The 13,815-nt window shown below is 38.9% G+C and overlaps 1 protein-coding gene across 1 annotated transcript in view; it reads right to left on the reverse strand.

Annotated features, from left to right (window-relative positions):
• Positions 1 to 2,373: 2,373 nt before the first annotated feature.
• The window catches only part of LOC121314011 (uncharacterized protein C7orf31), a 14,075-nt gene continuing 2,633 nt past the window's right edge, over positions 2,374 to 13,815 (reverse strand). Inside the window, exons 2-9 of the mRNA XM_041246774.1 lie at positions 10,822 to 11,001; positions 7,931 to 8,002; positions 7,367 to 7,396; positions 5,914 to 6,113; positions 5,669 to 5,757; positions 4,826 to 5,150; positions 4,117 to 4,211; positions 2,374 to 3,185 (exon numbers count right to left, since the gene is read on the reverse strand). Of these exons, the coding sequence (XP_041102708.1) occupies positions 2,529 to 3,185; positions 4,117 to 4,211; positions 4,826 to 5,150; positions 5,669 to 5,757; positions 5,914 to 6,113; positions 7,367 to 7,396; positions 7,931 to 8,002; positions 10,822 to 11,001 (1,648 nt within the window). The 3' untranslated portion in view covers positions 2,374 to 2,528. The remainder of the gene's footprint in view (positions 3,186 to 4,116; positions 4,212 to 4,825; positions 5,151 to 5,668; positions 5,758 to 5,913; positions 6,114 to 7,366; positions 7,397 to 7,930; positions 8,003 to 10,821; positions 11,002 to 13,815) is intronic.

The following is a 13,815-nucleotide window of genomic DNA, read 5'->3' on the forward strand; positions in this document are numbered from 1 at the left end:
ATATTGTGACCGATGGATAACATAACTGGTAGTTAGTCCCTCGGTCAAAAATTGTAAAATATCTGCCGCCTGGCTGCGCTCGGTGAACGGGGTTCAGCGTGGAGAACGAGGAACAGAGGTAATAGTACTAAACACAGAAATAACACTTGCTAAACGTGCTGGTTCATTAACCAGCATGATACTTCTTATTGTTTGTTTGTTTGTTTGGCCAACGTGCCCTTTTCTTTTGCGTAGTTGTGTTTTGTTTTATTATTTAAATAAAAGAACTGGACGCCGTAGCGTTTCAGTTTTGCCCCGCAAGTACCTGCTTGTGCGTGTTGCTTTTTGGTCTGATGTCACCAATGCAGCCATCCTCTTCACACACGGGTTCTGATTAGGGTCTACTTAAATCGCGGTAAATTTTCGTATTTTTCACGGGTAGGTTGCGGAATAAAATTAGGATTTCGCGGACATTTCGCAGACCTATTTACATATTAAATAAACCTAAGTAGACAGTATTTCAGAACACCATAAAGCCTAAAAATAGTGATATTTACTCAGAGTGCTGTCATTTGTTAAAGGCAAGCTTGCAGCATCCCCCTGCAGTTGACTTGCCCATACGTTGAGACTGCACATTTGCATCCACTGAATTGGTTGGAAGTGTAAGGCAAAGCTTTGCCAAGTTATACAGATGTGGAAATAGATTAGAAACAGCCCCAAAACTCGGTTACCGAAGGGCATCTGGCATACTTTAATAAAGGCAATGTAGGTAGCATGTTCGTTGTCGTGTTATTTGTCCCATCCAATAATTTATTTTATTAGTACCAAGTCAAAACAAAGAAAACGTGGCTATTTTGGTCTAAAATCCCAACTGCGTAAAAGTAAGCAGCAGGTTGAAGCGAGGTGGCTGTGCTAGATCGTTTTAGTACTGATTTAACTTGCAGACAGGAATACTTTTTGTCTGGGCTAGTTATGATATAAAGAGAGCTCAGGAAAAGTTTTTCTATTGAAAGTAAAGGGAGCTGTGTCGAATTGAGCTGATTTTATCGATGTTCACTGCTGCAGTAAATAAAGTATTTTGCTAAATGTAAGTGTAAGCTGCAATCACAACACTCCTTTACACAGGCTAACCCGTGTTAATGGCGCATGCACAGAGAAATTACTTTTTCAGAAGGATTTCTTATAAATTACGTTATGTCATCATTCACGGAGTTAATATATTATTTCTTATATATTAATATATTTCCTGGGCACCAGTGATACAGACTTCAACATGTTTTTTTAAATTGAAACCCTCAGAAAAATAACCCTGGATCTCTCTATGCAGACCGGATGTTCAATAGTAGTTATTTTTAATTCTTTAATTTAAGTTTACTGTTTTACAGTAACAAGTTTTACTTCTACAGTGAACTATTGATTGAAAGATTTGTTCATTTTTGGGGAAACAAGATGGAGAATACAATAGTTGACTTATAAGAAAAGTGTATAATAATTTTAAATAAGAGCACCAATATTTAACAGATCAAACACTTTATCGGTTAATGTTGATTTAGCATGTCTTATCAGCTTTAATACAAACAGCCATTTAGTTTTTAATGGTTATATTTTTTGGTGTTGAGGTAAGTACACTACACTTATGTATAAAGAACTTAGCTAATAAAATAATAACATTAGCAGTTTGTCCAATGTCTTTGTTTTCACCAGAGCTGAAGTACCATACTATGTCATCATAGAATAAAGCCAGGTGTGGATACCAACCCAAAGTGTGTGCACAGTAGTAAAATAGATGGTCAGCATTTTTAACATCATTTTTTAAAAAAAGCACAAAGGTTGCAATCAATACCAAGTTTTGTACGGAGTCATTCTCCTGATGGATAAACATCACTACATAATTTGTAATGAGTTTATTTTACTTTTCAAGGGATGCTCCTTTTTATACTCAAGGGAATTATGGCTTAAGAATTGCCATGCAAAGCCATTTATTTTTACATCTAGTGTCAATAAAGTATAATCCATTTATCAACAAGTTAGAGTATGATGGGGTGCATACAGAATATTGTAATGGAAGAGATTTCCAACAAAGGGAGCCCACTAATATCACAAAAGATTGAATTCTATATAAATAGTACATATTTAAACATCTGTTTTAAGGATTAAATCTAGTTTTGTATGAATACTCTATTTTTGTTGTTGTTTTTAATACAGGTCTTAATGCATGAACAGTTTCATGCATACAAATCAATTAGGCAAACATTTTCAATTCTTTAATGATAAAACAAATCTACTTTTCTATCCTAAAGTCAGCACAGAGAGAACATTTAATTTCACAGCCAAACAGAACAGATTTTATTGTATACAACGAATGGATGGCAAGAATTTAATCAGAAATATATTAAAAAAAATTATACCATCCCTTTTTTCAGAACAATCATTATGACTTTTTGTCTGCATTGTAGTACTATATTTTCCATGCATTATAATGAATTAGATCTTCTCCCTCTGTCAAACATATGCATTTTTTTTGTTGTTGTGAATTTATATCTCTGTTACTAGTGGTAATAGTAAGAGTTAAAACCAAAGAAGTTATGCCTTCTCCCAGTGTGAATATTTTTTCGCAGATCCATCATTTCCCCTTTAATGGCCTCATGGAATCTCCTGTGTGCACCAGACTTTGTGAAGGAGTCCTGCAGCTTCAGTATTGCAGTCTGGGGGCGGGGCACTTCACTACCACTTTCTTTAATAGCTGCATGCAACCTGACAGAAGCAGGCCTCTGCTCACACTCAGTAAGATGGAAGGTACTTGGATAGACAGCATCTTGAAGAGGGACTTCACTGATTGGCGCTTTCCAATGCAAAGGGTTTTTAAAAGTTGACCACAGGTATGATTGGTTGAGGCTACACGGATGTGGCTCCACTGTATAATGTTCTTTTCCACTACACGACAGGTCCTCATAGCACACATCAGGTCTAGGTGGCTGAACCTCTTCAGTGCGCTCAAAGCCAACACTTGTAGGCCTCTCTGTTGGATGTTTCTTGTCAAAGGCTATGTACTGTCCTTCAGGCTTGCAGCTCTTACTCCTGGCTTCATTAACACTTTTATTGTATTCTGTGGGATGGGGTTCCAACTTCCGGAGACCGTGAAGCAACCGGGAGTATCTGCCTTCTCGAGGACGTGGTGGAGAGAAGACTGGGCAGGAGCGCTCTTTCTGAAAAGGAAATTATTATTATTATTATTATTATTATTATTATTATTATTATTATTATTATTATTATTATTATTATTATTATTATTTCAAATTAACCCTCTTGGTAGACGTTAGACCACATCACACAACTACCACAGTACTACCACAGCCCAGAACTGAATGACAAGGCATAATTGGGACCCTATTTATCTTGGTATCGCTGAATACATATTGTCTTACAAGCAAATTATTTTTTTTAATGAGAAGCCATTTCAAAAGTGCATCCATTTCCCAAAATAATATTATTTTTTCTAGGAATACAAAATGACTAGGGGTGGGACATTGCACATTAACCAGGCAACATGTTAATACGTAAGACCACCCAATAGTGCACTGACAACCTGAATGTTATCATTGTACTACCAATGCACAAATAGGTGATAGATTTGTTATTCATTTTCCCAAAAGAAACGTGTTTCTGTAACTATGACTGCCAACACTGGTCGAGCAATGTGATACCTGTCCTGCAGATTTTTTTTAGTTTAAAAGAAGGACCAATGTCCCACCCAGTTTTCTTATTGGTAGTATATGTATAACATTCATGTATTAATGATGCATTGCCTATTACAATCTGTTGTCTGTTTTTTAAGAGATTATCTATCTAGGGATACCAACATATTTAGTCTGAGTGGGATTAAAGGGCAATAAATATCCCACTCCTAGTCGTATAGTATTTGTAGAAAATGAGTTACATTTTGGGGGAATGGCTGCACTTGTGAGATGGCCTCATTAAGATCTTTTGCTTTCATTTAAAAAGAGGATATAGTTATCTATTCAGTAATACAAAGAAACTGAGCAAGTAAGGGGGATAAAAACCCCACTTGTAGTCGTTCTGTTTGTAGGCTGGTGTCCGGATAGTTTTATCAAGGCAGTTTATAAATTTGAAACTTACCAGTTCAGCTGTGTATGGGTTTATTTCTCCGGTAACATCTGCAATGATCTTTTCATGGTAGTCATCCAGCTGCACAGGGTTCATGGGGCCACGTCCTGAACACAAGCAACATTTTATTATGTCCCTCCCCAACCCTATTATTGCTTTATGCCTGTAATAGCCCAACGATGTCAGTGGACCCTTGGCAATCCAATAAAGAAGCACCAAGCCTGTAGACAGCAAGCATGTAATGAACTGCATGTGCTGTTTGCTCAGCACATAGTTAATCATGCTGTTGAAATGATATCTACTGTAGTCAAATGTGACAAATCATCAGGTAATCACAGAGATGCTTCTAGAAATAATCTTTTCCTAACAATATTTTCCCTTAGGCACCAGTCAAAATGAATCACAGGGAGTCATTAACACACTAAATTGGACTGACATTTTTTATTGCATAGACACAGTATGCATTCATCACCTCCCTCATTTTTACTTGGAAAAAAAAAGATCATCAAAAAAATTCAAAGCTGCAATGCCTCACAATATTGTTCCAATTTACACAAATATACATGTCATTGGTGTCTGTGCACTGTTGCAAACTCTTTAATAGTAGGACCTTTTTGACAGACTAGATTCCTGACATCTCTCAAAGGTAGTTTGAGCTGTGGGTAGACAAGCTGTGGCAAATGAATACGAAGCTATATAAATGCAACTGCTTTTTCGTTACCTGTGTAATTAAGTTTGTATGAGGTTAGCCACTGAGATCTCTCAAGATTCTTTAGCATGTTAACTGTCTTTTCTGGAAGTGTGGTCTCCCAGGATCTCAAAGAGGCATTAGGGGCCACAGTCTTTGGTGGCTTCGGGTAGTAAACTTGTTTTAACCCCTCAGCTGATTTAGGGAACTGAAAGATCAGGCACAAATTGAGAAAAGTAGATTTAATAACATAGTTCTGCATTTTCAATGGAATTACCACAGTAATCACACCACAGTAATTAAAAAAACAAAACAAAACAAAAAACTGTATAGCTAGGCCGAAACACAACATGGGAAGCTATAATAGTGAATGGATAACACAGCTCGGCCTTTCATGTGTCACAAACTTCTGTAGCCCTCATCTTCCCATCAGAAAGCTTCACCTGTCGTTTCGGGGTGTAAAGACACCTTAATGTAGATACGATTCCTTTGCATGATATGCAAGTCGTGACTCCGTATGTATCACCATATATGTGATGGTTATGATGGGCTACTTGTATAATGCATAATAAGATCAGATGATGATTTAATGACGGACTAATTTGTTAAAAGGCAAAAATGAAAGGTGTGTAACGTATGAATTCATACCAACTATATTCATCCTTCAAAATCCATTTGGTGATCTATAGTAAGCTATGTTGTGCTTTTGGTAAGACCCCTACTGTCATCTTAATAACAAACAAGCATCTCTCTCTCTCTCTCTCTCTCTCTCTCTCTCTCTCTCTCTCTCTCTCTCTCTCATAGTTTGATAGCAAAGATAACACCATGTCTTTAAATGACAAAAAAAAAAAAAAAAAAACTAAATACAGTACTTACATCATAATAGCCATATTGCCCAGGCCAAATCAGACCTTTCTTGTTTGAAGCAGAAGGTATCTCAACAATTTCATGTCTGTATGGACCACCTACAGATGTTTTTAAAGTCTTAAATTGTAATTACAAAGTGTTCACAGCATGGTAATTGAATTATTATGAAAAAAAGATCTCACTAACTCCAATCCAGGATAAAAATGCCTTAAAATCTAATCAATAAATAATGACTGGGCTTTGCTGTATACTTCAAAGTGTACCTCTTGTTTTGCTGAGCACTATGACATCAGGAGCCTTTGCAGGTGTGAAGGGTTGAATGGGCTGCATGTTCCTGGCACGGACCCCCGTGTCTGGATCATCCGGAGATTTGAAGTTTGGAAACACAGCAAACCTGGAGATGTGGGACTGGTAGGGGTGCTCTGCTGGGAATTGAAGGTGTATCTGTTTTTCACTGAGGGACAAAACAGTTAAAAATGAAAAAAACACTGAAACATGAAAATGTTCAACAAATGTATATTAATTGTCTCACTGTATAATTCAATTACAACAATAGCATTCAATGAGCGTACAAGGTGATAAGAGTCACCAGAGTGGATGAAACTAGTTTTTACACTAGTGAGTACACTCAATACATGCTCTACTGACAGCTGATAGATGACAACTGCTTTGTGATGTCCCAGAATATCAAAAGTGGACAGAAAAAATGTAGACCTGTAATCCCAATAAAAGCCTCTTGGTGGCAGAGAGAGTCTACTCATAATAATAAGACTCTTTCTATAGCACCTTCCATAGTGGACCACCATCACAAAGCACTTTCTGTGATACAAGACTAGGGTGTGTGAACTATGCATCAGCTGCAGAGTCACTTACAACAATGTCTCACCAAAAAGATGGAGCACAAGGAGGTTAAGTGACTTGCTCAGGGTCACACCGTGAGTCAGTGGCTCAGTTGGGATTTGAATCCTGGTTACAAGCCCATTTCTTTAACCACTGGACCGCACAGCCTCCTATACACAGTAATCCTTAACAAAAGGTAATTACCGTATCATAGTAATACCATGTAAAATGTCTACAAATGACCATGGTATAGTAAACCTTGTACAGACGTAGAACAGGGTTGTACACCCTAAGCTAACCTTGGGGACACGTGCGTTCTTCAGACACCCTTTTTGAGGACATCATGACCCTATTACAATAGAGCCCAGTTAAATGAAGTCCAAATATTGGATTAAATTGGCTTTTTTTTTTTAAATCACTTTTATATATATATATATATATATATATACCATATATTATTTCTTAATAAAACTTGGGTAATTTTATTGTTTTAATATGTTTTTTTTTATGTGGAGATGCCTAGTCTGCTCTATTTTTGATACGACAAATATATTCTTACCCTAATTTCGTATCACTGGCCCGATATCATTAAGCTCAACTTTTTAAATGTTTTTTAAGTTTTAATAAACTCAGAGGGTACATTACTAGACCACCCTTCTCACTCACGTTGGTTCTACAGCTTGAATGGTGTTTCCTTCTTGTAAAATAAATTCTCTGACACCAAATTATTAAGGCTGTGAAAAATATTAAGCATCCCAAATGAGTCGATGCATGCTATTATTACATACATTTCTTCACAGCTGTAGAAAATGATAATATCCCAATCTGACAAACATTTTAACTCACACGTATATTATGTTAACTCACTGAAGTTCAGCATCAGGCGGTTTAGGAACTCTGAAAAGAAAATTATACATTCTGTTATTTGTACAAATGTGTGCACAGTTTCAAAGCTTCAGTAAAATGTGTCAGTGTTTCATTTACCTTATTAAGGACTGCTTGTGTAATATATCCGTGCTCTATCAGTGTAACCCTTTTATATCAATTAGGCTTAAGAGTAATCTTTCGGGAACACATTTAAGATGAATTTTCAAAGGCAGATTTTAATGTGCAATTCAATGGTGACATCTGGTGTAGAGAAGATGAATTAGTGTTCTAAAGTAACTATGGTAGTTATGGTGCCATCTACTGTAGAAACATGGAGAATAAGAGTACATAGTACTGTATATATAGAGAGTAATTCCTGTTGGAATTCCTATTGTTTTGTTTTTGTGTTTTTTGACCTGGATGTAATTAAGCAATACATTCATACGGCACATATATGTATACATAAATACATACAGTGCAAATGTTAAACATGGCTATATACATGTCTAATCTCCATAGTCATTGCTTTTATTCCATACTGAATTATAGACATCATAAACTTACAGTTGGTCGTTGGTTCGGACATTGCTTTTCTTCATCATAGTGAGATCATAATACTGTGGAATTGTAACACTCCTGCAAGCACACATTAGACAGTTCATTCAAGCAAACATTTTTAATATTATTATTTTTTTAATTTAGTGTTTCCATTTATTTTACCCCTGATTTTCTCCCCAATTTGAAATGCCCAATTATTTTTCCCCTCACCGCAACAACTTCCCACACAGCTTTCTTTTTTCCACCCAGGAACTCTCGAGCGGATGTCAGCGAGCTACCGACCTCTGGAGGACAAAGGCCAGCCCTGCAGATGTCTGCTTTTTGAGCTAACTGAGCACCTGCCTGGCCAGCAGGGTTCACTGTAGAGCAATGAGGAGAAACAGTCCCTAAGCACAAGAGCAAATGTGGCTTTCTATTCGGAATCCCCAGTGAAGACTGGCTACTTCCCACAGCCAGTCCCACAGCAATTTACAAGATACGAGACTAGGGTGTGTGAACTACGCATCATCTGCAGAGTCACTTACAACAACGTCTCACCCCAAAGACGGGGCACAAGGAGGTTAAGTGATGCACCATCGCGATATATGATGCACCATTTCTCCACTGGCTTTTACCATGGCAATGGAAGTAATTATTAGGGCGCCAAAATGGGTAGTGGGAGGAGAACGCTTGGGTTCTGGAATGTGACTGCCACCAATTAGAGCATACATGGATGACATGACAATCATGACTACAACAGTAGCCTGCACTAATCTGCAAAACCAATCAATAACATTGAATGTCAAGGAGCATCTCTATAATTAAAGGTAAATCTGGATATGAGATTCTGCATTAAAGTGAGGTAATACCAACAGTATCTGAAAAGTCTTGGGAGATGGTATGAGGGGGACCTAAAGGACACAGTTCGTGTGGGAGAAGTGAGACAACAAGCAGTGCAAGGGTTCAAGAGCATAGACAGCAGTAGTTTACAGGGCAAACTTAAACTCTGGTGCTTTCAGTTTGGTCTACTGCCAAGACTTCTGTGGCCACTCACTGTGTATGAGGTTTCCTTGACAACAGTAGAGAAGCTGGAAACGTTATCAATTCATACGTCAGGAATTGGTTAGGAGTTCCATGCTGCCTCAGCAGAGTGGGACTGTATAGTAAGGGATTCTGCAACTGTCAATCTCTGCTCTAACCGAGGAGTTTAAGTGCGCCAAATTCGACTGGAAATTATGTTGGTAGAGTCACATGACGAATGTATGAGGGAGGCAGCACTTGTGTTGAAAACTGAAAGAAAGTGGGCGGCAAAGGAAGCTGTGGAAGATGCAAAGACTGCCCTTTGTATCAGTGATATCATGGATCAAGTACAGCATGGAAGAGGAGGCCTTGGTCTCAGTTCAGCTCCTCCTACATGGCAAAAAGTTGCCCCAGCTCAATGGAAGAATCTGGTAGTTAATGAGGTTCAATAGCAGGAAGAGAGGATGAGGTGCATAAAGCAGTTTCCCACGCCAAGCAGGGAGGATGAACGAGATAGGAGAATGTGGAACAAAGCAAGATCAGCTGGGGAGATCTATGGACAATGGAACAGAGCAGGATCAGTTTCCTCATCAGGTTAACATGTAATGTTCTCCCATCACCAAAGAACCTTAATCTACGGGTAGGAGAGGATCCATGGTGTCCTTTGTGTTCATCGCCAGCTACATTATGATACATTTTGACAAGATGTAAAGTGGGTCTTAGACAAGGATAGCTTACTTGGCATCATGACCAGGTGCTGCAATGTTTGGAAATGCATTGGAAGACAAACGTAGCATGACCAACAGGTTACCACCAATGCGAGCAATATAACACACGAAGAACAACATTCCTCCATCTAGGGGAGCAACCACCAAGATCAGATATTAAAACCAAAACTCGTCTAGGACAACTGGAAGCTGCTAAAGACTGGAAAATGCTGGCAGAAGGTGGACAACAGCTTATTTTCCCACCTGAGATTGCCACCACTAACCTTCGACCTTGTATTGTCAAGTGGTCTGGATCACCACACCTTGTTCACCTGGAAGAGTTAACAGTGCCATGGGAGGATATTGTGGATGAGGCGCATGAAAGGAAGAAACTTTGTTATGCTCAACTGGCTGCTGAAGTGGAACAGCGAGGATGGAGAATCCAGGTTTATCCAGTGGAGCTCGGTTTCTCAGAGACATTGGATTCTGTGGTCAAGGGTTGCGACGCATGGAGAAGAACTTAACTGAAGCAGCAGAGAGGAGCAGCAACTGGCACTGGTTCAGATGAAAAGATTCTGGTTGGGGACCTCAAGCATCGTAGAAAGAAAGCAATGTCGATGTAAAGGAAGGTAAGTAAGCTGAGCTTAGCTGAGTGGGGGATAGAGGGGGGTGACGCCAGAATCACTGTCAACCCTTCTTAAGGTGTCGTGGACTAGTCAACGAAATACCAAGGATGGAAGATGCCCACTTGAAGACCCCAGAGAAATACCATACAGTTGTCCTGCTGATGCGCTAGGGAGGCCACACTGTGGTTGATCCCTGGAGCCAGCATTGCAGCCGTTGTATGTGCTGATGCACCAGGGAGGCAAAATAAGCTGATCCCTGGAGCCAGCATTACACTTCAGCCATCAACAGCAGGCAGAAGGATATTGAGATCATCAAATGGAAGGAAACGCAGACGGAGCACATTAGTTTACAGGAAAATAAGCTATTTCTTAATTGGTGCTTATCTTGGTGAGAGCTGAGTGCAATATCAGCATGAAGTTTTAGCACCTACTCTCATGTAATGGAAATCATCTCCCTCCAGAGTGGTTTAAATAGGGAGCCATTGCCATGCTTCTAACGAGGTTTTAATAAAATAAAAATAATACATGACCTAAAATACATTTGTATATTAAAAAATGATCTTACGTTGGCCAAACATCTCCTCCATAGCCGTGGTGCCGATGTCCTTTCATCACCACGGGGGGAGGCTCCATTTTGGGACGGTGATCTTCTGGTAATGATATTGGACCAATCCCAGCATACTCCCTGTCTCTCCCCCACAGGCACCTGGGAACTTTAGGGGCATTTTCCCAGTACTGGCGATATCTGGTGAGAAACATTGAGTGAGTGGGGAAATAGAGAAGTTATTTGTTTTCTTTTCACGGTGCACGGTGATGAGAAGATATAGGAATTTACAAGGGGAGTTCAAGTAAAATACTGGCGCAGGGCAGGCATACTGCTATGCCTTATAAAGTGAGAATGTAATCGATTGGACAGTAGATTAGAAATAGTTATGTGCCAGGTGATAAATCTTCTGCACTGAGAACAGACCCAAATGAAGTGCATCAGTTGGCAAGGTAAATCAGTGTAACTCACATTTACCAAAGCACCTTTTCAGCAGTGTATACATTATAACAAAACATCACTATAATCACCATCACTGTAGTAAAATAATAATACAATCTCTGTGGTTTACCATGGTAGTGAAAAGTGGTAAAAGTATACTTAAGCTTCTGGGGGGGGGGGGGGGGGGGGGGGCAGATGGAATAGACAACATTGCTTTTTTTCATCATAGTGAGGCAAAATACTGTAGAATTGTAATACTCCTGCAAACAGAAATTAAACAGTTCATTCAAACTCCTATTTTTATCCATTTATTTTACCTCTAATTTTCTCACCAGTTTGAAATGTCCAATCATTTTTCCCCTCACCGCAGCAATTTCCCACACAGCTCAGGAGAACTGAAGGTTCAGTGGGCATCCTCTGATCCCACGACAGCTTCCTTTTTTACACCCAGGAACTCTCGAGCAGATGTCAGCGAGCTACCGACTGCTGGAGGACAAAGGCCAGCCCTGCAGGTGTCTGCTTTTGTAGCTCACTGAGCACCTGGACAGTAGGGTTCGCTGTAGCACAATGAGGAGAAACAGTCCCTAAGCACCAGAGCCAATGTAATGCTGTATTCGGAATCCCCAGTGAAGACTGGCTAATTTGCATAGCCAGGACACACAACTGTAACAAATGTTTTAAGCGTAGAAAACTTGGAGTTGCTAGGGTTGCTTAAGTTAAGAACAAACAAACATAACTTCTTTAACTTTAAAAGAAAAATCATAATGCCAAGGTAAAACAAATGTTTTGGCTTTTGCATTCATCAGTGTAATAAGTTTTAATAGGTGTTCATTTCCATTTAATTTCCTAAACGTCTAAACCTTCACATATTGGGGGTGTTCGCAACATCCTACATTTATTATTGAGTGGACCACCAAAAACGCTTCAATTGATTGTACAAAAGTGCACAGTAAATGAGCTGAACTACATTTCATAGTGACTGATGGGCAAGATAAAGGGTGCCTGACCAGTCGTAAAATCTGAATGAAAGGCTTAAACTGTAAACTAGAAATCTATGATCATGATCTCATGCTTCTTTATGGAATAGCAAACAAACCAATAGACCACTACAGATTAGTCTACCACATGACTGCAGAATAGGCTGCAGAGCAGCGTGACACCTGAAATAGTCAATAATCACAATTACATAAGCACTGAATTCAGCAAATCTATCTGTTTACTGTTGCCATGCTTTTCCAATAAAACAATAATTCTCATAAGACTCCTCATGGCTATTTTAAAGTGTTGGCCACCATACACGGGGTGATTTTTTTGTCACCAGCGATATGTCGTGAGAGATTTATCGCGAGAACCTTCTCATCATCAGATCTGCTAGATTACTGGTTTCCAGACAAATTTGGCTTGCTTTTAAAACATATAGCGGGTAAATATTGTCTTTGGCGGTTTGGATATTTTTAGGCTATTTTTACCATGCGTGTTTTTTTTTTTTTCTATTGCTTTTGACAATGAGGTCGTTATCAGTGAAGGACTTATATCAGCACAATGCCCTGCATACTATACCACGCCAACCCCCTTGGGCGTAACTTTGTTCTGAAGCTCCTTATCCAATAAAATGACACATTACACAAATGCCCACACTTGCATTCAGCTAATCTGCCTGAAGAAAATGGTGAACCCGCCTACTTCTTCCCTCAGAACTGGTTAATACGGGGATTCTTACAGATGATTTGATACTCTTATGCATTTGACTGGTGTTCTTGTTGAATTGTAATATATATATATATATATATATACACACAAACACACACACACACACACACACACACACACAACGTGGCTGACAACGGTTGTGTTTATTGTAAAAAAAAATAATAAACCGTCAATTTCAGAAAACAAAGAGCCTGCTTGTGTGAGACTGCTTTATTTTCACACAACGCTACATCATAGTGTGTCAATGCACCATTATCTGTTAAATTAACTGTGTATGAAGTAGGACTACAGTAAAAAAAATAAAAATAAAAAAGGGTCTCTAAAACCACAATAATGTGAACGAAGCACCACAATGTATTTTTTGTTACTGGTTTCTTATAAGCTGAAGTATGCGAAAGTATGCTATAGCTGTAGATATTTGAGTTTATGTACAAAGGCCAACTGTGAGAAAACACAATGATATTTTTCAGAGCAACGATCATTTTATTTAAAATAAATGTAGCACTATGTGAGTGTTATTTAAACCGGACACTTCATTTTTTTGGACAACCTATCTGTCTCCTGGCATGTCTGGTTTAGCGAGGGACTCTATGCCTTTTTAAAACGTATCTTCTCATGAGAGACTGACTGGTGGGTCTGTCTGGCCTGAGCGCTTCGCTTACATCAAAACCTCACCTGACATGTTAATCTCAGCGACAGTTTCTTCAATTGCCTTGCTCCTTTCATTTTTATCATCATATCTTTCTTTTCGTATTTTATAAACATGGATATTTCTCACAGAGATCAATCAGTTTTTCAGTGCATTCCCGCTGCCACGTAACTAAGACACCGTTTCTCCATTTACCTGTTGGTAACAATTCTCTG

This window comes from Polyodon spathula, chromosome 4, assembly GCF_017654505.1.
Source record: "Polyodon spathula isolate WHYD16114869_AA chromosome 4, ASM1765450v1, whole genome shotgun sequence".
In the NCBI taxonomy this organism is placed as follows: domain Eukaryota; kingdom Metazoa; phylum Chordata; class Actinopteri; order Acipenseriformes; family Polyodontidae; genus Polyodon; species Polyodon spathula.